Source organism: Nicrophorus vespilloides, unplaced genomic scaffold (genome assembly GCF_001412225.1).
Source record: "Nicrophorus vespilloides isolate i.1.1-1 unplaced genomic scaffold, Nicve_v1.0, whole genome shotgun sequence".
NCBI lineage: Eukaryota > Metazoa > Arthropoda > Insecta > Coleoptera > Silphidae > Nicrophorus > Nicrophorus vespilloides.
The window spans coordinates 127,201-151,868 of NW_017099143.1; the positions used below are offsets into that span (position 1 = coordinate 127,201).

The following is a 24,668-nucleotide window of genomic DNA, read 5'->3' on the forward strand; positions in this document are numbered from 1 at the left end:
CAGCGCCTTTTTCTCTCACATAAATAACTATAAAATATTTTGGCAAATGACATTTTTTGTTTACATAATATATTTACGATATATAATATATTTTTATATAAAAAAAATATAATTATTATTTAGAGAACAAGCGCGGCACTAAATGTAGTCTTTCTTTTATTTTCTTGTGAATCATTTAATATAATTGAGATCACCGCACTTCGTCACTAAATTATAGAATAATAGAAGAAAAATCATAGTGACAATATTATAGAAATGTTGCGCTAAAGGTCCTTTATATGTTATTATCCTCCATTCTCACTGTTAAAATTGATTTTCATTTTCGAATGCACACAAGGACAGCATTAATTCATTCATTATCAATATTATTTCATCATATTTTTGTTTTGTTTATAAAAACCAACAGATATATATAAAAAAATATACAGAGTATATTACAATTCACATTAATTTAATTTTTACACCGCTATATCAATTTGCTAAAAATATGTTTTTTTTAAAATTTGAAATATAATTTATATTTCTAACATTAGCTCTAATGTATTTTTTTTTGGCTCTCAGTCTTCTTCTATAATCACAATTGCAATTAATGAATCATCAATACTTGTTTGTCGAATGTCTAAAGAATAAGAGAATAGTTTGGATTCTCTTATTTTTTGGGCGGTCTTTGATTATAAAAGCAAATGTTATACGATCCAAAATTAAATTAATGTAGCATGTGATGTCGGTGTTGTTGCTGTCGCTGTTGTTGTAATTGATGTTGTTATATTTTTTTGGATACGCGTGTGCTTTTAGTTGTTTTGCGTTCTCATATCTTCTCTTCTCAACGTGTTCACCATCTTCGTCGTTTTCGACATCGTCTTTACAGTAGGTACAGTTGGTAATTGTGAAAGTGGTCCTGAGTATTGGGGTGGGCTATGTGACACTAATGATTGATCTCGTCGGGTCTTTTGGGCCCGAATCGGGGGGCTCATTTTTCACGCACTGTCCTGTCAGTTGGTTCACACTGAGTGGATTGTTTATATCGTGGGGATTCGTGCCCACCGGGTTCCTAGGTGGGTGTTGTAGGTGCTGCTGTTGTTGCGGCGGCGGCGGCAGCTTCACGTCGAAGGCTTCGTGGGGCGTCAGAGGGCTCTGCAGCATGTAAGGACTCGCCACGGATACCGAAGGACTGGCGACTGACGTCGAAGGACTCGGAAGGACTACTCCCCCAGGACTCGTAAGACTGCTCAGCGCCGACAGTCCACCAGGACTGGACATCGACTGGTTCAGACTCTCCGCGTCGTCCTCCGGAGGGGTGTGTGCATCCCCCATACTGCCACAGCTGCCCAAATTGTCGTCCGACTGATTGCCATCATTCGTATCTCCCGCCTCCATATATCTTATACATTTTTTCTTGCGCCTGAAACATTTCAAATATAAACGTTAGGTAGCTGCGAGAACTCGAATAACAATGAACAACCAAACAAAATAAATATAAACAAAAACAACAACGTATCGAACACACCACAAAAGTTAAATAAAGTATCTGCCTTGAGGCTTTTACCTTAAACAACATCAATATCTAAACATGCTTTTAAAAATTTCGTGTATGCCTAGTAAAAATTTCGTTGTCCTCAAAATTTGGAAAGCTAAACAGATATAATCGAAAACGATAAAACGATATTGTAAAGAATAAAATAGCTTTATCGTAATAGAGTTTCTAACATTTTTGAATTAGCGAATTATTCAAGTATTGCATTTTTACATTCCCACGTCTTAAATATGACAGAATGGTCTACCTGCATCTCTCACACCGTAAAAAATGTTGAAAATTTAAATACGTAACAGCAACGATTGCTAATACAGATTTACGGATTGAAGAGGTGCAGGTTTTTTGTTTGTTTATTTCTGTATTCGGTAGTACAGAAAATCATGGATTGAGATCTTCGTGACTAGAAATTCAGACATAAGCTTGAGAAAGCAAAGAGTACCATGCAGAAACAAAAGAAAAGTAAGTAAAACTCGTGTAGTAAGTGTAGCTAAGATAAATAAAAAACGGGTATTTACAGTCATGCATGTAGTAAATAGTCGCCCTCTCGTGTTATACTCGGAAGTTTTGAACAACAAAGAAAAAGTGAGCTGGCAACGGACAACACGAAAGGTAAATTATGAGTTCAAATTTTAAATAAAGAAAATAAAACAACAAATTTTGGCATTCGTATATCAAAAAAGTCGTTCGTAAAATGAACAAAAAAATAAAATTAAAAATATGTATGTAACGAAAAAAGGAAATCAAATTTGTTTAAACAAAAACACCAAACACTGCTGTTGCACTAACCACCGCCGCAGCCTATAGGTTGACGTATGTTGGTTCCTGAGGCGACTGAGTAGACGCAGGACCCCCTGCAGAATGCAGGAGACTAGCGTGAACTCCCGAACTTCCACCACTCAGCGAACTGTTCTCGGGGCTAATAACAATCGTTATTATGTACAATGGGGCACAAGAATACTTACACAAAATAATAAAATGATTACAAAGAAACACATAAAAAGAAAATCAGAGAAAAAATCATAATAATAATAAAAGAAAGAAAAATAAAATTATAAACATGTGCATATAAAAATTCAGAAAGAAACAAATCAGAAAATGTGTCACTAGATTTTTATATATTTTTTTTTAATTAACTCGTATTTTAAACCGATGCCCCCTTGTAACTCACTTAACAATTGTATCGTTTACAAAAAAAGTAACAGCAAAAATAACAAAACTTAATACAACAGCAATGTAAAAGTGCATTGACTATTTCTTTTATCAAAATTTCGGGTCCTTCTCTGTGTGGGAAGACACATTTTCTGATTACACAATATACGCAAATGAGCATATATACTAATAATAATTATACGTAAGGATAAGTATTAAATAATAATAATGGAAGAGATAAAAGAACAAATAAACAAAGAAAATTCACGTGTCTCCTACCGCTCTCGTAATGATCGTTATGATCAATGACAGGGAAACAGTAAGAAATAATGTCATAAATAAATAAATATAAAAATAAACAAATAAATCGCAGTCTTTCCACATAGATAAGATACACCAAATAGTGAACGACGATTGAAAATATGAGCTTGCTTTTGGAGGTATGTCGGGTGAGCCCTCCGCTAACCTCGTATTTCCCTCGTATCAAAATTCAAATGAACTAAATCTCTGCTCATTTTAATTTTCAATTAAGATTGGATATAGCACCAAAACTAAAAAGAAAACGAAATATCTAAGCCAAGTAAATAATCATGTGATATTTGGTGCACAATCCTTTAGAAGAATAGAGTAAACGAAACTGAACGAAAATCAAATAAGAAATAAATAAACGAAACGAAAAACTCATTCAAGTTATATAACAAAAAAAATATAATATAAAAAATAAAACGTTATATTATGTATAAACAACATGCAGGGGTGATTCATGAATAAATGAAAATAAAATTCTTGCTTATATACAAAAAAACCGATTTGATTCTATATACGAATTTTTCATTTTATTGAATTATTTAATGAGCAAACGATAATTTAATCCCACTTTATGAAAAATTTATTTTACTTTTAAAAGCAAAATATTTTTTTCTATTTTAATTTCAGTCAACATATTTAATTTTAATCACTAAATTTAAAAAAAATCATTTTATTTTTAGAGTTAAAAAATCTCTATTTGTGCGAAATATTGCATGTTGAGATCAACCGATTTTTGTATATAAGCAATAAACACATTTTGATAAGTAAACAATGATATGGTGTTGGGGAGGTAATAATTAAGTAAATAATATCAAGTATTTGTCAATATTTACCTGCAAGGTTTACACCACTGACTCTGTTGGTCCAAGCCATAACGGGCTCTGCATTTTTTCATGCTGTTACCTACGGAAACGCCCAAAAACACATATTAGATATCGTCGACAAGCTAAAGCTTGATGTGAAATGAGACTACATAATGAAACAAAACAAAAACTACTATAATTCATGCAGAAGACATTCCAAATCTTATTATCTCGCGAATTTCAATGAAATAAAATACAGACATAAAATAATTGCTTTTTAAACTTAAAATAAAACGTTGAAACGTTAAATGTAGACAAATTCTTTAAAAATTGAATTAATATTCTTTTCAATAGTAAAACAATATGTTTGGAGTTATTTTTTAAATTTACAATACTTTTAAGGAGACTACAAACTACGTGATATTTGCCAATTCATGTGAATAATATTGAAAATTACTTGTAATATTTAAATTGCTACAAGTACTTGTCCATGTTTTCCAAATACATGTATTATTTAGCAAGTATCTCATAGTTCATATATTTTTTAAAGTTTAGTTGTAGCTTTCTAAACATATTATATACCTTAATTTAATTAATCCAAACACAATTGCAATTAAATTGCCAAGTAGTAGTATCTTATTTACTTGATGTATACAATTCATTAAAACTGATATGATTAAACTGTGATGCATGTTTAGTATACATAATAAAAGTGTATAATTATATAAAACAATGCTAGCCTGCATAAAAGATCATTTATTGCTGCATTAAATTATCTTTTTATACAATTAAATTACAAAGATGAAAAAAAGAGTTATTTCTTTTATGCAGCCCAACATTGAATGTAAAATTTATTTTTTAATAAAATTTGGAAGTCTATTACGTGGCTCAGAGTCGCTTGCACCGCTTCCGTGTCGAGAATAGAGAATAGTTAATCGAGCACAACGAATGACCATCGGTGGAAGCGTTGCAAACGACGTCGCATTTAAGCTGATTACAGTTCTGTGTATACAGAGGAAGTAACATCAGCAGAATCAACAAAGCTCGGTACAAAACAAACTACGTGGTTGCTACTACTTTGAAAGAGAGATGCATGCGATTAACTAATATGGAAATGTACTAATCGAAATATAGAGAAAAGATATAAACTACTGGGACCAAGAGATTTTATTTTGAGATATACATGCAAGCTATTGAGGAGACTGCCCGACAACAACGTGCATACGAGTGAGTGTCTGCTCGCGCAGAATAGGTCCTGGCCGGCCGACCGAGTAAATAATAATATAATAATAATAATATATTATGTAATAGAGTATTATATAATATAATGTGGTTGTATTTGTATATATATTCTCGTAATGACAAATATATATCTAAATGTATATATTTATATTAATTGATATGCGATATATATATAGAGATACCCAAGCATGCAAGATAGAGAGAATCGCAAGTATTTCTAGGGGATGATGGCTACCTCCATCGGCAGGGTCTTGTTTGCGCTTCCTCTTCTTGCCACGCGTGGCGTTAGCACGGGACGACCAGTCGGGGTAGAGCTGCATGTGCAGCTGTCGCTCACGGCGCGCCAGTTCGTAATACTTGGCCTGCTCCTCGCGGCCCAGCGCGTGCCACTAAACAAATTTATTATTTTTTTACAGGTAAAGGTAAGCCAATCGCAGGCATCGGCAGGCACCAAGAGAAGCCGCTTAACGCCACGACCTGCCACAGCCTCGGCCGACCCATTCTGCGCGCGTATGCACGTACTGTCATGTCGTCCTCGTCGTCGTCATCTTCATCATTCATCATTTGATCGTGTGTCAGTTAGATATTATTATTATTATCATCATCATCGTCATCACCAGTATTAACAACAACAACAAAAATCGTGTCCCAAAAAATCATAAATAATAGTTGTAGTAGTAATATTGATGAAGTCCAAAAATTAAGATTCAGAATTTTATAATAATAATAATAATGTACAGAATATATATCACAGCAGCAAAGGTGGAACAGCAGAGAAGAGTGTAGTGAAACGCTCCGCAAAAGCTGCCACCACCCCCGGGGGGCCCGAACTACACACACACAAGCAAACTTGTTAGCAAAAGACAACCAAAAGTAATAATTAATTAAAAAAAAATATTAAAGAAAAACAACTGGCCAGTGTATATATAGTTAGTTCCCGGAGCTGAATATGATATATGTATATAAGTACGAAAAAGAAAACCAAATGATAAAAGAGAATTTCCAAAATAAAAAAAATCAGTAGGTAGTAACTAGTACGAGTTTGTTAATAAATTAGGGTGCGCGAATACTTTTTGTTTGTTTGTTTTTGTTTGAATTAATATACCTCCCGACTCGACGGGCGTACGCTCTTTCTTTCGCTTCTTCTTCTTGGTGCCGTAACCGTAATTGTCTCGAGCGCTCCAGCCTGGGTACAGCTGCATGTGCAGTTGGCGCTCCTGCCTTGCCTTCTCGTAATACTTGGCCTGCTCCTCCCGACTCAGAGAGTGCCACTGCACAACCATACAGTTATATCCACGCCACAACACAGTAAATAAAAAAATAACCTAACACTAAAGGAACAACCACAATCTCACAGTCATTCGTACACAATAAACAAATTGGAACGCAGCTTTGGAATCATATAATTAATAATAGCCGGCATCTTCTCTATACGGTCCTGCTTTCGACGCACTGACGAATCAGATCATTGAAAAAAATACACGACCGTACTGGTACATTTATATAAAAACATTACATTGCTAAAGAAAAAACACATTATTTATGAACTTATCAAATTGTACTCACATCAGAAAAAAAAATGAATAATTTGATATGTAATATGTGACCAGTGAACTACAGTAGTAGTGAAACTAAATGCAATAATTTATTATTTTTTAAGTCCAATTGAAATATTAATTATATTAATTCAGTAAAACACAAATATATATAATATATAGACATCACTTGATTTTACTTACCCAGAAATCAATCAATGTCAAATAAAATGATGCAGTTCGATTAATTAATTTATTTGCATTCGGTTATAAATCGGATTTAATAATGCATTACAGCTTCAATTAGAGCCCGAACAAGATGAGCTTTATTATCAATATTCACACGCTCTTTTAATGTAGTAATCGAAGGAAAACGTAATTGCCGTTATTAATTCCAATTTAATGAGCCGCTTCCAGGCTACACATTATTTTTATGATTCCAAACGCGACATAAAACATAATTAAGTATAATGAATTTAAGTTTTTTTTTTTGCAATCATTCAAGGAACAACAATACGTAATATTTCTATATCAGAGCAGGCAACTCTGCCAACTAGAGTTATTAAAATGCAACAATGTATAAAATGTCTAAACATTGATTTTTTTTAGCGATACTTTTTTTCTTTAAATAGTCATAGTATCGCGTCTGTAATAATAATTATAAAGTAAAGTAATTAATGAAATGATCAAATATTTTTTATTTAAGTAATTTATTTCGATTGATAATGCGTTTATTACCCAGCGCATCCTCCATTTTCTGTTGTCAGTGTACTTTGACAATAATGAAAAGAAATTAAATTTCAATACTTTCACAAATATGATAGTTGCGGTAATACTATATTGTTTTTTAATAAATAAACATTAATATGACTTTACAATAAGTTAAGCGCCTATGAAGAGTACGTTGAATAATTTCCATAGAAGCATTTCCTCTTAGGCAACCATGTTTACTTCATAAATATACCAACAATGAAAATTGATAGAAAATTATAGCAATATATTTTGTAATCGGTTGATATTTAGTGTATATAGAAATATTATTTATTTATGTCTCTTTTACAAAAAGGAAAATTACTAAATGCTCTCGTTTTATATTAATATTTTTAGATTATTTAATAGAAAATCTAATCAAATCAATTTTCGTAATTATATAATAAATATTATCAATTGAATGTTTTATTTCTTAATGAATTATATTGAAAAAGTTTTAATTTCTCAGTAATTTTTCTTTGCGTAATATTCGTCATTCACTCACTCATTCGCGCCATGTATTGACTTGGATTTTCGGGTGTTGTACATACCTTTCTTCCAAGGATCTGATTAATAGCGGCACTCTCCTTTAACGTACATTCGGCTACAACTTTGGCACGCATCTCCTTCATATAAAGCATGAAGGCGTTTAGGGGTTTCTTGATGTGGGGCTTCTTTTTGTCTGCCGCATTGTTGCTATCCTGATTGTTCTTCCCGTCACCAACGTTGTTCTTCTGGTCGACTTGAGTTCTAAAACAAATAAGAAGGCATAAGGTCGATTCGAAACAATTCCTTTTTTCTACGAATTAATGAGAACCTATCAGAGGAGATTGTTGTGGTGGTGGTTGTTGTTTTTTCGGGGCGCATTTCGTTTTTTATGAGAGTGTCGAAATTTACGTCGGTTGATGGTTTCTTGTTGAGAAGGTTGTTCAAGATGCTGTTGTTGGCCGCGCTGTTCGTGGAATTCACGTCGAAAGACGACGGCTGCTTGTTTAAATTCAAATACGGCAGATTCATATTCAGAACAGAGTTCATGTACCAAGCGGTAAGGAATTTGTGCTCAGCCAAATGGTTTATCATTGAGTATATGTTGTCTGGGGAGGCAAGGTTCTTCTCGTAGAAGTCGTTCATTTTATATATGTCTTTGAAGATGTTCGTCTTAAGGTCGTGTATATTCTCGGTAAAGGAGTTCTTGTTGTAGCTGTTGTTTTTTACTACCTCGTCCTTGGATAGGTACTTGCGGAGCTCCTCGTGGTTATTGAATTTGTTGTTGTTCTGTTTATCTGTCGGCGTAGGCTCGTCGAACTCGCTCTTCAGGTGCTTCAGCGAGAGGTCCTGCGGGATGTCCTCGGGCTTGTCCGTCGGAGCTTTATCACGGTTCACTGTTTTGTGTACTATCGTGTTCTGATAGAAATCAACCACTGATGATGGGGCGACGATCGCGACCGGCCGTTTTTTTATTGTTAAATTCAAAGGTTCATCCATTATACCTTATTTGGGCAAAGGATTCGGGGTGACGAGAGAGGAGAGAACAGAGCGCGTTGATGGCCGGGAGCGGAGTTTTCTTGGGTCGCGTGCAGGGGGATGCATAAAGCTATCACCAGGACAGGAGATTCAACAAGTTTTTTATTCGTCGTTTATCACGAGAAAATCAATATGAATGGCTGTGCCCTGTCCTTTGTTAAGATTAGATGGAAACAGACAGAGAACACGTGGTTCCCATCAAGGGAACGACCACACACGATTGCACCGATTTGTCGTCCTAAGCAAACACCTCTGGCCTCGTCGTTGTCCACCACCAAATCGCACGTATATATTTTAATTCGCGAAGCAAAACGGAGGAGAGGAGAGAGAATTCGACGTCGAGCGCGGAGAGAACGGACAAACGCGCGGACACACAGATTAGGGATGCACGCATTGAAATGTTGAAATAGCGCATTCGGAATATGTCTGTTTCAATTGCAGTGCGATAGAGATAGCGGCGGAACGTTTGTTACGTGAGCTCTTATTTGATGGATTGGCTCTACTCCTACATTTATACAACATAATAACACCCCAAATCAATAATTCATTTCCAACCTCACCACCGCCACCCCCTCGCGGTTCGCGAAAAATATAATTTCCAACAAAAATATAATTTTCCAAAAAAAAAACTAATAAATATCGTTGACAGAAAAAATGTTAAAATAACTTGAATTATTTAAATAAAAATAAGCGATTTATCCCGGCGACGCCAATCAATTATTTAAGGCACCATCATAAGGGTGGGTCGTACGGCCTTGGCGGGAGATGGTTCTATGGGCATCATAATATTGTAGCATCGAGGGTAATGTGTAATTTGAAATCCGAAATAAAAAATGCATATCATTACTGGGAGAGCCCCGCGCACAGCTATCTTATCAAAGAGAATTATTGATTAGGGTCGCGCGCGCTCCGAGGGTGAGAGCCAGTTTTACAGCGAACGATAAGAATGACAGAAGGCCGCAACCCCTATGACTGGCTTCCACAACACAGAGGGAGCCTCGCGTTCCGCAAACGCTATAAATGTTTCACCACCAGAAAACGCAATCACATTCCATACGCAACTCGATTAAATTCATTACAAATTATTTTTACATATATCTACGTGCCACAAATAAATTACTATCATCATTAAATATGATCAATAATTAATAAACGGTTTTAAATTGACGAGCAAACGTTTCAGTATTATTCAATAATAACATTTTACACCAAACATCAACACAGATTATTGAGAGAACCCATTACAAAAATTATATAAACGCTTACATTATATTTTTGATTTGATTACATCAAATTTATGATACATTTTAATTGTTGAAATAAAAAGTAATAAAATAACATGTATATGATTTTGATTTGTTCATCCAGCAAATTATTTGAAATTACATTTCTTTCATATGCAATTAATTTATAAAATTTTAAAACAATCAATTTCATTGAGCAAAATGAAAAACGGACTTTTTGTGTTGTTCACGTTTTATTCGGTTTTCTAGATTAGTGCAGTTTCAAACAGTGCGGTATTAAATTGTAATAAGCTATTAACTATTTTTGTTGAATGATTATTATTATAAATATATTATGTAAGTATATATCAGCAATATAATAAAATAATATTTTAAATATTTTTGTAATTTTATTTTGTAACATTATACTATAGTTTTTGGCATTGGTACAGTGATAATAATATATTTCTAAAGGTTGCAATTATTATTATAATATTTTTATATTTAAAAAGTTTCGTAGTACTAGTTGTTATTGCGATATTAGTATTTTCTCAAACAGAGGTTTATTATTATTTTTGCAATTTTAAAGTCCTCCATGTGACAGCATTGGACAAACAGTCAGTATGTGTATGAATGTGTTTTTGTACGTTGTATAGTTGTTGGAAAATTAATATTTTCGCGATGATGATGATGGTCCATGGCGGAAAAGCATGAGCGAACCGTGTGAGGGGTTTGTTGATGTACATATGTGTGTATGTACGTGTGTGTATGTGTGCTCTGTTTCGCCCCAATCAAGACGGTTTTCATTATCGTGTGCGGGATTAACGCGGCGTGCCCGCGGGAAACGCGTTTTCAGTTTACCGCTGAAACATTAAAACGCGGGCTGCAGAACAAATAGCTCGGGCAAATGAAAACCAAACAAGAACTTCAACCCTTCGAGAGGAGAGTGAGTGTTGGATACGGGAGAGAACGGCGAGATGAGGTTGCCCAGGCAACCATTGACCAATGGCCGCGCACCCGATAACCAATCTTGGATCTCATTTCTCGCATGGCTGCTTCATACATGCGATTACTACCCAGTAGTACCCGCTACTTTATGCTTGATTATAATTACAACACTTAGAGCACTAAAGTAATGATAACCGATATTAACAAGTCGACAATTCTCATAACTCCTCAGATAACTTATAAGAATCTATTCTTCTCGTGAAGAAGAAATGCGTGTTTCGTTGTCTCTTATATTCTAATAATAGTAAAATGATTAAGCCTATATACACACCTTGCATACCTCGAATGGTTGAGATCTGGTAGTTCCTGTTTAGGCCCAGGCGTGACTATTGCAGGATGAGAAGGTAAGTGTGGGCCGTGGGGCGAAAGGCCCGGGTGAGGTGGGATCAGACCCGTCGGCGAAAACCTGTAAAAGTCCGTCGGCAGGCTGGACGTCGAAATTGGCAAGGTACTCGGGTAAGGGCTGCGGAATCCTGCACCAGGCGACAGAGGATACATCGTAGGTGTATGCCTTTTGGAAAAGAAGAAAACATAAATATATAGCAACAGCAACAAAAACACAAGTATAGTAGACTGGAACACAGATCAGATTAAGGAGATAGGAAGTAGTTTGAGCAGAGTTAATGCGATTCGTTACGTCGCGGCGGTTCCAATTAGGGCCGCAAATCGACCAAAACACTCGATTTCAATACGCCTCCTGTTCCTCCACTCATGTGACAAATTGAAAAAAAGAGTGGAGACTCCGAAACATTTAGATCCCTAATACGTATATTATTCTTTAATTATATTACTGGCTTACCACGAAGCCGCCACCTGTGACATCTCTGGGCTGAGCATTGGATATGGATATTGGCCTGTGCTGAATGGATACATCGGGGGCCGTGTGAGACCTACAAAAATAACAAAGTACATTTAATACTATTCAATAAAAAAAAACAAGCTAAATAATATTTCTAATTACTACTAAGTTAATCAAATACAGCTACCCAAAACTACAATTCTATAAATATTTAACAACTGATGTTAACTTAAATATCGTCAGGTTACTAAATGTAATCGACGCGCATGTAACGAGCACTGTTGTATGCGAATGTGGGGTGAATTCCTTTTCCTTTCTCTCTTTTTTTTTCACCAGTGAACAATCAATTCGCAATTGAATTCGGAGGATGTTCTCTATCCGAGCTCCTCTTTTTCTACCCCGTTGGAAGACTATCAAATAACAAATGTAATAAAAGTCCGATGTTTCCCCGCTGTCATTACAATAAAACGTTTGGGTTTAAGCTGCGTGTAATTGTCATCTGTGAGAGGGTTGAAAGGGAGGAATGAGAGCGAACCTTTGTCCCTACATCCAATCGATATGGAGATGATGTCAGAACGTTTTAAAAATGCAAATAATTATTTTATTTCCCTTCGTCGCAACTTCAATAATATAATTAAAAATCTTACTGTAAAGGGAATACAAGTTGGAATTTGATAAATAAAATCGAAGGCTATCTCTAGATATAATAATGAAAATCATACGTGATCAATTTCTTTTGTCAATTAGAATCGAAAAGTAATTCATAAACCACCCCTAGTATCGAGAACATATTATTTTTTTCTCATGAAAAAAATATTAACAATCAACATTATGGCATGTTTGCGACTGAAATTGCATGGGATTACGTAAGCTGGTGGGCGTGCTTCACTTTGAAATGGCTTTTTTCCTACACACTCTCGCATTCACGACACGGGAGCTGTAATTTAGAAATAATATGCGGAGTATAATGTACTAGCCTTTTTTACTCATATCATGCCTTTTTTCTTTCTTTCAATGAATAAATATAGGAAAGGGGACGAGGCACAGATTAATTAATAAAAAGCCTGGATTCAAGCGAAAGGAATAACATCGAAAGGAATTAATCAAACAGAAATAATAATTCTTAGAAAGAAATGTATTATTAATACATGTTATTGTACAGCGCTCATAAAAAAACTTGGAACTGAATTTATACACAAATACTTATTTTTCCCGTGGAGAATACTTGTATAATTTGTTACGTTAATTTGGTTAACCATGGTAAACGAGCTTTCTTTCTAATCTGGGATAAAGTTAGGGAAGGCGAACAAACTTGTATTCATTGAAAAGTTTCCTGGTAGATAAAACTGCTCCCGGGCGCGAAGTTTCCATTCTTCGAGAAAGTTCCCGAAATTGGATTTGAAATTGCATCATCGGGATTATGTTTTTTTTATTAATAATGCTAGTTTTTAATGAGAGAAACTTCACAAAGCCACAAATCAAACCAAATCGGCATTTACAAAATATTTATATATACAAAATATCTATCCCAGAACATCTATAAATCCCGAAGCTCTCTAAGCTTTTTAATGAGCAAGCGTTCAGTTTTCTTTCTATTTCAGGGGTTAGGGGACAAAAAGAAACCAATAAGTGTATAACTGGTTTTCTCCGATTGGGTCACGTGCTCCGTCACGTGTGCACCGTTCACTACTCCGATAATTAGTGTTGAAGTATTATTTTTTAGTGTCATTGGTAGACCAGCGTGCATGAAGAAAGAGAAAAAAATGCAAAAGTAGAAACGAGTAGAGGGCGCACGTGACCCAACGAGGGAGCATTGGCAATTAGTGAGCGGTTTTCGCGACTAATTGGTGCGGTGAGGCCCCTTCGCAAAAGGGGTGAGAGAAGGTTTTCAGCGAATTGCAGTTTAAAAGAATTTCTGTTTAATTGGGATATCTACTGTACCATGTCATATGGTAATATGCGCAATTATTTTTTTCTTGCGCATAAGTTAATTATTGAATGAATCCAAATTGTAGTGTTAACTGGATATTAAGTAAGACATTTGATGTGCGATGAAAGCAAGAAAGAATGGAGTAAAAAAGAAAATGATGATTTTCACCTGTAGTAGATTTGCATTTGTATGTGTGTATATATTTATATATATTCATTGAGGCGCGGATAGGGTTAAGCATTTCCCGCTTTTGTACGATTAAAATATATCTGGGATATTCAGTGAGAAGAAGCGTGAGAGAGATAGAAAGAGAGAGCAGGGTGAGGTGGATTCTCTCTCAAAGGGAAACCGAATAAACGAAGACAATTAAAACGGTGAGCAGTGGCGCTCTTCGTTGAAAAGAAAAATCAACAACACGCTAAACAGCAGCGATGAGAGAAAATTAGATTCGGAGTTCAAAGGCGGCTCTCTTCTCGCGAATTATGAAAACACCTCGAGTCCTTTGAAGGAGAGGCGCACGATATGCAAACGACTAGGATAATTAGTATAATGGCAGCCACTTCAATACCTGCTGCCTTCCTGGCCTAATTTAGATACTTCTGTTTTTCTGCAAAAATTGAGCCCATCACTTGTTGACTGGAGTGCCCAGCGCATTATTCATTCATCGGAGACATAACGAAAAAAACAGAATGAATACGCTAAACGCTGCATCAATATCCAATACGTACATCGTTTTCCCACTCTAGTCTATACCTGTTCTACCCCTCTTCTATCCGTCTCGCGCTTCTTCTCGAGTCCCAGTTAATCGAATATACGTTACTAAGTGCACACATAAATACAGTAGGTTGCTTGCTCTACATGGTTTCTGCATTAGCAAGGACTTGCTATATAAGGATACACATTACATGAGAATATGTACACTTAATTACATTACCGACCAATGCTAAGTTTCATGAAAAGTAAATTTACACGAAGCTCAAGACGAGAAAACAAAAAAAAGCAACACGAATCTCACATGCACGCACAGAGTACAATGCAGAACGATGAAAGGTATTCGAAATCAAGAAATATATTTTTATAAGAGATTCCAGAATTCAACAGGATTCGTCTTGTATTAATGCAAAATATAGTCCCAATTATGAAATAATAATGTTCATTATTATTTTGTACATTCAATTATTAATATATTTATAATCTATTGCCGGTGATTTATTTATTTGTTTAGAAGCTGATGAAACATTTCAATACAGACTGATGCGTATTAAATGAATGGATGATACGAATTCTGAAAAAAAAACTAGGGAATAACTGAACAATAGCCGTGCATATGGGACAAAGCACGTGAATAGGGGGAAAACTTGTTGATCTGCAAGAGAGGACACCACTGCATGGTCGGATATTGAACAATATACACAGGCACACAGGGGTCACCAGAAATATTTAATATAGCAATTTGTAAATGGAACCACTCCGAGAATAAGTGATCCCTACAAAATGACATATTATTTAGGGATCATTTGTGTGCCATTCAGCCAGCAGAAACTCAATAACTTCCAAAATGAACATCATCGGGTCTCATCTTCATTGTTGTTCATGACAGGGAAGGACAACGAAATCGAAAGTATTTTTTAATAACGCAATAAAGAAACGTTCCCTTCGCGGAATGAAGGCAATTTAGGGATGAGGATGACGAGGTTGAAGTAGAATAATAAGAAGAAAACAACAACGCGAACGAGAAGACGAAGAGGAACATTCGAAATAATGAACAATTAAATTATTCACAACACACGGCTATCCAATTATCGTTTCCTGCAGCGGATTCCAACCGCACTCGCTTGCTGCTCTCCGGAGCAAAGACAAAGATAATTTGCTTGGTGGAGCCTTAAACAGTGCGAGAATAAGAGAGATCGAGAATAGTTAGTATAAACATACGCATCCAATTACTGGCTAATTGATACGCCCGTGTGCAAGAACTGAAATATCCCTCGTCGACCTTACAAGAACAAAACCCGAAACCTTTTGATCAACGCTCCCTGTTGTAAGAATAGTTGTCGCGCAGATCCATGTTCTACCTTCAACTTCGGTTCCGAGGTACCAGGATTCAGCTGAATCACTGCAAACGCACCTCTCGGTAATTTCAACGCTCCGACAGCACAAGAAATTCCCCCTACGCTGAGAAAATGAAATGGCGCAGGACATTTAATAATTAGTGCCACGAAACGAACTCCACGCACCTCCGACGCAAAGACAAAGAGTATTTTACACTTCAGACCAGACGTGCTCGGGAATCTCAACTCCCATTCGTTTTCAAATTCTATCAAATTCTCATCTTATTCAAGAATTATATAACAACATAATAATAAAATTCCTAGAATCCACTTTTCTGTTTAGTAAACTACAGCATGCAAAATATTACTGAACAAAAATTTCACAAAAAATGCGGATTTAGTTTAAACTGTCCACCACCAAAATCACTAATTTTATTGCATAGGTATCTTCCTCCACCATGTGCATAACATTGGAAGTATTCCTATTATTGTACCTGTGGTGGCCAGCAGTCGTCTCCATTCCGCAGGACTGATGGAGGCATTGCGTCCGTACTCACCCATGGAACCAGCTTTTCCGTCCAACTGGTACGGGGGGATGCCCATATGGGCGGGAGGTGGTTGCGACATCGGGTCCCCGTTGTGGCAGAAGAAAGGCAGTCCGGCTCCTGGGTGTCCCGTAGGTCCCAGTCCCATTTTTCCGGCCTAAAACAAGGACAAAATAAGTAAGATAAAAGAAATACAGAAATATTCATAATAAAATGTAAAATGCTCAATTCCTATTTCGTATGTCTTTAGATGATGTTTCAGTGTCATCTGCACTAAAACTGAGAGGTTGAAATTGGGAGCACAGTTAAAGGTTTTGTGGAATTGAAAGATGGATGCGCTCTTCCTGAAGTATTATATAATTACATATACAAGTTCAAAAAGGGAAAAGGCGATTTCTATAAATAATACTGTGGGATGCGGGGGTGGCGGCGGGTTGCAGGCTCGCCAGAAGTAGGTGTGCTAAAAATGTCAAAGCTGTATATGTTGGGGGCAGTTTGCATGAATAAGCAAAAGGGCAAGACAGGAAGTCGACTCGGTAAAACAGAGCGACGGGTAAATAAATACTGAGGAATGTTTATTCATAAATGCAGCGAACTCCATATTTAACCGGGGCACAAAGTAAACGACGCACACTAAATCCTCCGCAGACCTTTATTTTCCAATTATACTAAAATTAAACAAGAGCATACGTGTTTATTATCGACCGACGATGATTCCAGAAATCGCCATGGCTACGGCATGACCGGAACTGATCCGCGAAATTCTAATTGCAATAATCGAGGGGCGCCAAAATACAAATTGGAAACGGCGGTTTCGGTTATTAACGAGTTGTCGAATGCACGAAGCTCGACACATCAGCGATTTAACACGCAGCGAATGCATAAAATCGGAAGGCGTGTTTGAACCTGGGAGCCCCAAAAATTTCTCTCATAAACCGAAACGAAAAAAATACAAACGATTTTTCGTATAATAATGTACCTGCGTATCCATCCATCTAAGCATCGTCAACACGGTGTAAGAGAAACAAAAAAAAGTGGACGCATAATGAAAAAAAAGATGAGCGTATCCCTCATTCTCTATGGATATTATAACTAGGATGAGCCTGTTTATTTTATAATAACGACGGCAATGTTTACAGCCCTCTTTCTCAGCGCAATTAAATTCAGATTAATAAAACTTCTTGGCATAGAAATAAAGTAAAAGTCCATAATTAAAAAATTGCTCGGCAAACACACGATGACAGAATATAATCATAAAACAAACTTAAAATTCTAACCAACAAAAAATGTTAGCCAACCTACTAAAATATATATCAAAAAGTTTCTTGGAGATGACTTAATCTATTAATATCGAATATATAATATTTTTTTAAGAAAAATTAAGATTGAGCTCTGTTCAATAACATTGCAAAATAAATTCAAATTAAAAGATTTTAAATTTATTTAATAAATATTTATATTTAACTGTACATTTTATTTTACCAGTTATTTTCTTATTCCATACATTTAATTATTACAAAATGCGGCAAGTCTGATGTCTGATCTAAGGTTATAGATGGAGACGGGTGATCTGCTAATGAAAATGGATGAATTGTATGTGTGTGTGGGGGGAGGGTGAACGGCGAGTGGGAAAACACATTTCGCTGCTCTCAATTATGGAGAAAACAACATACAGTATTGGGTTTTCAGAAGACATTTCAATATCAAAAGAGTGCCGCGCATGTGCCCCGAACAGGAGGAGAAGAGATGGACCAATGGCTCCGGTCGATTCCGGAGCCCCGGAACTCTCCTGTTCTCCCCAGGCCCGCCCATGTGTAGATGAAGTTATCACATCGCACGTTTGATCCCATCAAGAAGGACGTATGAAAACACACATGCTCACAACACTCATATATACATACACAAATATATACAACTCAGTATGTATGTTATGTTTGACCACTTTAATTTAATGACGAAGAACTTCGAAGTAGAAAAAGCGGACAGCAGCGATATAATGTAAAAAGAAATTAAGGCTTCTTGAATGAGAAGAGAGAGAATTTCAGTTTGAATATAATACCTTTTCAGCGATAAATCTCTCTCCACCGAGGTGCTCTTTCTCCCCATCTCTCTCTCGCTGTTGTATAAAAAGCGGATTTCATATTTTGCGCTTAGAGAAAGCTTAGCTAGGGGATGCAAAGCAGATAACGCCGTATCGGGAGTGAAGGGGGACAAGGGGGACGGCGGTTGAAACACGGGGGTAAGTGAATGGGAGGCGGACGAGGAGGAGGAGAAGGCAGCGTAGGCGGTGGCGGCGCGCGGATAAAAAATAAAGAGACGCGAAATATCCGCTCGTTTCTGGAGCTTTTAGCGGGTATATACAGCCGGGAATTGTTGAAACATTAACGGAGAGCCGTTGCCATAGGGACGACAGAAGCAGCCGCATGCATGGTAATGAATCTGAATCGATCGGGAGTGGTGGATTTTAAGTGCGAGTGAGCGTATGTAGTAGTGTGTGTATGTCACTCACTACACACACTGCACAATACATCCGACCCAGAACCACTAGCACCGACGACGACGAAACAAAACAAAAAACGCTCCCCTTCCTGCCATTGCAGAAATGCAAGAGAAAATTATATAAAGTAAATAACATTTCTTCAAATTGCACATCTTTTATCCACACCTCACCGTTTGTACTCTTTTAAATCATAATCTCTTTTTAAATTACAAAGTTCGATCAAATTATTTAAAAGTTATCAAATTCCTAATAACGTTTATCCTTTCACTTTACATTGAGTTTTTTCTTTAATATTAAATGATACTAATGACAATATTATTAAGATGGATTAATAATAAGAATATTGATTACTTAAGAACATCATAATATGAATTTTTCTTTTGAAGAGAATTATAATGTTGGTAGCAAATATTAAGAGAGACAACTCTGTACAATGGTAGAAAGTACGAATAACTTTGTTTGCAGCGAGAGCAAACAAAAAGATATCAACAGTGCGGTCTGAAATTGAAAATTGAACCGGCAGAAGGTTTTGCCTGCTTTCGGTTTTGTCTATTGATTCCGCGTTTCCGCTCTCTTTGGTGCTGTTTCCGAATTAATGGGCCCCAAAAGAATTCGTGTGACTGGGTGTCGAAATGCTGATATCGACAGAGTGGCTAATTTCCATAGAACACATTTGTAATGAGTGCCTGTACGTATGTATGCGTATGTTACATGGGGGGTGGCGAGGCGGGTCAGAGCCTGTGTCGATGCAGAGGGGTGGGTTTTGCGGCCGCCGCCGATGCGGTGGTGGCGGCTGGCGGTTGGATTTCCCTTCAGTGTGCCGTGTTTCCCTTACCGTTTGAAACGTAACACTTTTCCAGAGTCATTGTTTTCCCCATTTTCCCCCGTGTCAAAGGGCGAACCTGTCGTACCCAGAGCCCCCTGATTACCTGCCGCCTCTTTCTCGCTCTTTCGCTCGCACTCACTTACACCAAACTATTTCGCTCTCCCATTCTGTGTTTTTCGCTCGACTAGTAATTATAAAAATAATTACTCCTACATCCTTTCAAACAATGGCCCAGAACGACAAGGGCCATTCGCGTTGCGTAAGATTCGTTACCTCATCACCAGCGCCTAATAACACGTCCGCTTTTTGCTACACACAACACTTCTTAGCTAATCCTTACTAAACACCACTCTTCGCTCAGTTCTTTAATTTTCTACCCTTTGTAATAACCTTTAACAACTTCAGTGCCTCCTCAAAAAATCTTTATAATGCATTCACTCGTTACATTAAATTTGATGCTATTATAGACAAAAAAACGTATTTCAGGCTACTTACAAAGCAACTTATATGTTGCTACAAATTAATAAATCTAAATTTTAAAAATTAAATTTATTAAATGTAATGTAATAAATTTATTCATTATTTATAAGTATTATTTTAATACATAAAATAAGACACAAAAGATGAAACTGTAAGAAAATTGATTAAAAAAAAACTTTAGAGAGAGTAACACAACATTACATATAGCGAGTTGTGTGAATGTGTTTGTGTGTAGGGAGCAACAACACTGCATCATATTATGTAATGTTGGACATTGTGTAATGCCGTAACCTTATGTCAACAGGGGGTGGTGTATGTGACGTACGTATGTGTATATATACAGAAACGGGGGTGCATTGTGTCACACAATGCGCACTATCTATACAATAACAAAAGGTCGCATGGTTGGGCTTTTAACAGAATGAGATCTCCTAATAATTAATACTCTCCGGCACTCTCTGTTTTAAAAGCGCTTAAACTCTCTGGAGTCTCCCAAATTACACGGTGCGTCCTCCGAAAATGAAATAGAAATATGTATTTAGTTATATAAAAAAAAGCAAACAAACAACTCACGCCCAGCGATTTACGAAAGACTCAACACCCTCAACTTTTCAAAATGCATTTGCGTACTATATAGTACGGATGCGTGCGAGAACAGAATTGGAGTGGGATAAAAACAATAATAGGAAAAAAGAGAAACAAGTATTTGCATTGTGAACACGGCGGCTCTCGCGATCGTATCAACATAATTCACACTATAATTAAATCTCATACTACAAATTTACACTTCAAACACTGACGTGACAAACGATTAGCGCTGCACAAAGCTCATGTAAAAAACCGAACCCCGAATTCATGACTACTTAACGTGCCGGTAACAATAGTCCATTACCATATGACAAATATATTTCACAAAAGAAATGAACAATAATTGGACAATATTGAGCAGAAATTTACCGCATTTTCGCAATTCATGTTTTAATGCGAATAGATTTATATATTATTCTTATTATTTCAAGTATTTAAATTGGTGTTCTTTAATTTGCTAAACAATTTTTCAATGATTAAAATGTAATTATATATTCAAAGAAAAATTGTTATGCTGAAAAAAATGTGAAATTGTTCTTGCAACATATACAATCATATTACATCTTATGAATATAGATATAATTTTCAAAATAATATATTACAAAAACAAAATTAAGTATACGAAGAGGTTATATTGTAATTCAACAGTTCATATATATTCGTTGGAACCATTCTCTCTTTCTCGCACACGCTATTTCCAGGCTTCATCAAGCCAAAGTCAAATTTACATTTTAAACAGAAACGAGGAAAGATACTTTTTTTTGGGCCCCGCGCGTTCGTTCTCGTTACATGCAAATGGCCGACGTAATGAATCCTGCGATAACCTGAGGTAGTGGAGAGAAAGAAGAGATGAGAGAAGATATATATATATATATATAGACAGAGAGAGAGAAAGAGTACTCTACTGTTCCTAGGTTGGTAAGACCGAGTGAGATGACGAATCAATGGGTCTTAAAAATGAGCTCGCCCCTGCATTAAAACATAATAAAAAACATAAAAATGAAATGGGAATAAGCGGGAAAGAGACGGTCTCTTCTCAAGAGGTAAAATATTAAAATGTACAAAAAAAAACAGAAGAATGGTTTCACGGAGAAACCGAAGGAAAAAGAGAGGAAAAATATTGCACGCAGAAAAAGAATTGCAAATGACATCATATCGCTTGCTTCTTCGGTCGATTCTTCGGAGTTTCCACTCCATTCTGCACAATATAGTTTCATAATTCAATTTAATATTGCGTTTAATCCGGGTACTAAGTAAAACGACCTGCCCGCCCCCAATATTCTTCGTTCGTTTTAAAGGCAAACAAAAAAGATCTGGATTTAATGCGTTTATACTTTAATTTCCGTCCTGATTAAATTTCGATCCGCATCCTCGTGCACACACACACACAATCATACTTTCTTACATGCATATACATTTTGCAGGTTGTTGGTTTTCTCGTGTTAAATGAGCCCACGAAAATATATGGAGGACAAAAAAAATGGGTACGTTTTATGCCCAAACATGGCACGGCCGGGGCATAATTTATGGACCTTGCGAGTGGAACGCTATTCGAGAATGAATTTATGCAAGAGAGTCCCAAAGACAGAAGAGACTCGCCCATTGTATGGTTATTAGATCTCCGAAGCCGCGGGGGGTTGCGTTATGTCCTTTTTCTTTTATTATCATCTTTTTTCCCTTCCTTTTTTATTTATCTCTTTTTTCGGAGAATAGAGACACCACGCAGGCTTTATTTGAATTATTGCTAACGGGAAACATCACTTTTTGTGGAGGAAATTGCTCAAAAGTTCTTTGCTATGATGGAAATATAATAGCAGGTAGTCACTCAATCATTATAATATTTTGTATTAAGATGCACATGACACAATATGAAGATATGTTTCAAGATTGAAAAAGTTCTGCGAGATTTTGCAAATAGAGATTTTCTTGTGTATGTAAGTATATGTGTGTGATTTTGAAAAGGAAGCTCTGAATAGAGTTTTATATTGAAGGAAAATCGTGTGGGGTTCGGTAAATGGATTAAGGAAGGAAGAGCAATCAGGATAATGGGCCGGACACTTGATGTCCGGATTTCGGTTCAGGAAATGGCTGCGTGTTTGAGTGTTTGCGATCTTGTTATATCGGATTTTCAGGAAAACCGACACAAAATAAATAACTGACCCTAGCTTTTCATCTAGTCTTGATTCATGACAACGGTTCATTATAAAACTAAGAGCATCATTGAAAACAATTTATTATAAGATAACTGGAATTAAATATCATTTAAGCAATTTAACATTTTTTGAATAATTGCTTTTTAAAAAGATTTTAATTAAATTGTATATATAAAAACTTCAGATAATATTTCATAATAGCCTTAACATTTCATAGATTTCATTCAGAACTGTCCACAAAATATTAAAAACCTTTTGTAGTATTATATATTATTATGGATATATACGGTGTTACTCTTTCAAATTATCATTATATTAGTATGAGTAAATAACGGAAATTTGTGAACCATATTTACATGAGTGACTGGTATCAGTTGTCAACTCGGAACAAATAGTATTGCATTATAATTGAATGATCTTTTATAGTTCTTAACAATACGTAAATCTAAATATTTTTATTTGAATATTGTTGAAATAAATCTAAATCAATATAAAACATTTCAACAAATATGGATTTTCTTTATGTATATATAATAGAAGAAGAGTGCAATTCCATTAGAAAATGTCAGCTAGAGCAAGAGACAAGACAGGGGAGGCGGATTTAAAAAAGTTTTTTATAAAATTAAAACTGAGCATCAGAGATGTGTGTGCAATTGAACCTAAATTGATGAGTCACTTGCAAAATAGAAGACGCGATGGGGTGTTCCGTTCTGCCTCTCATGTTCTCGCTCTCCATCTTTCTCTCTCTCGCTGTGAACACGGCGGAGGTTGGAATGGGGTGGCGAACGCGTCGATGGAGGGCGGCGAGATCAAAGGATGCCGCCCCCCAAATCAGATCGGAGCCCCCGAGCGGGGGTGGGCGCCATTACAACATCTCAATGCTCATTTAGACATTCCATCTTGATATAATCGGCGCTGCTTTAAATATTTCGCAATGATCCTAGCTTAACGCGGTGCTGCTCTATTTTTCTTCTCTTTATACAATGTTTGTATTTTTTTTGCAGCTGTTGTTACCCCGTTCGAAGGGGCAAAGTTTGCCGCACTTGGACTGAAAAGTTGAAAGTTTTGATTAAGTTGGGGAATAGTATGGGGAGTTCTGAATGGGGTACTCGTGTCAGGTGAGTAGGCGACTTCATAGAGCTAAAGAGAGAGAGAGACGGAGAGCGCGAGATTTTCCGTGTGCGTCGTCGCGGCGCTGGCGTCGCTTCAGGCGGCTCGGCTCAAAGGGCTTTATAAATAACATAACACAATCTACTGGCGACGCATCTGTGGAAATTTTATTAGTTGACGAAGGAGACTTTCTGTGTGTTAGGCTTTTCCTCCCTACCCGTCTTCTTCTTATTTTCCCTTTACCGAAAAACGACCAAGTGTGAAAATTAACAAAGAAAATTCCCGAGCAAATGTAATCTTGTCACTTTGCCTCGTTGAATCTCATTAAAACAAATACAAAAAAGGCGGCACAATGTACACATCTACTGTAACTTTTCAACCGAAACCTCTTTCTCTCCTGATTTTATTTCCTACCCTCCTGGTCTTCAGAATTTCCATGATACGTGATCAAATAACGATCAAACTAGATTTATTAATATAGCCATTCACTTCATGCAAATTCAATAACAAAATGATATAAACAATTAAGTATTTATTAAACATAAACTATTATTGATTATAGATTTGAATGAAAATGCATTCTCAAAACATAAAATGTCAAAAAGTTTATAT

The 24,668-nt window shown here is 36.2% G+C and overlaps 1 protein-coding gene across 10 annotated transcripts in view; it reads right to left on the reverse strand.

Annotated features, from left to right (window-relative positions):
* Positions 1-534: 534 nt before the first annotated feature.
* The window catches only part of LOC108564096 (protein pangolin, isoforms A/H/I/S), a 72,197-nt gene continuing 48,063 nt past the window's right edge, over positions 535-24,668 (reverse strand). For 2 of the 10 annotated variants that reach the window (XM_017923009.1, XM_017923006.1), the window contains exons 4-10: positions 16,349-16,556; positions 11,877-11,967; positions 11,349-11,588; positions 7,874-8,072; positions 6,143-6,308; positions 3,826-3,895; positions 535-1,402 (exon numbers count right to left, since the gene is read on the reverse strand). In XM_017923009.1, the coding sequence (XP_017778498.1) occupies positions 916-1,402; positions 3,826-3,895; positions 6,143-6,308; positions 7,874-8,072; positions 11,349-11,588; positions 11,877-11,967; positions 16,349-16,556 (1,461 nt within the window). In that variant the 3' untranslated portion in view covers positions 535-915. Of the gene's footprint in view, positions 1,403-2,320; positions 2,451-3,821; positions 3,896-5,272; positions 5,427-6,142; positions 6,309-7,873; positions 8,073-8,139; positions 9,372-11,348; positions 11,589-11,876; positions 11,968-16,348; positions 16,557-24,668 lie in introns of those variants that run through there. The other 8 variants (XM_017923011.1, XM_017923010.1, XM_017923013.1 and 5 more) reach the window with 7 other exon arrangements.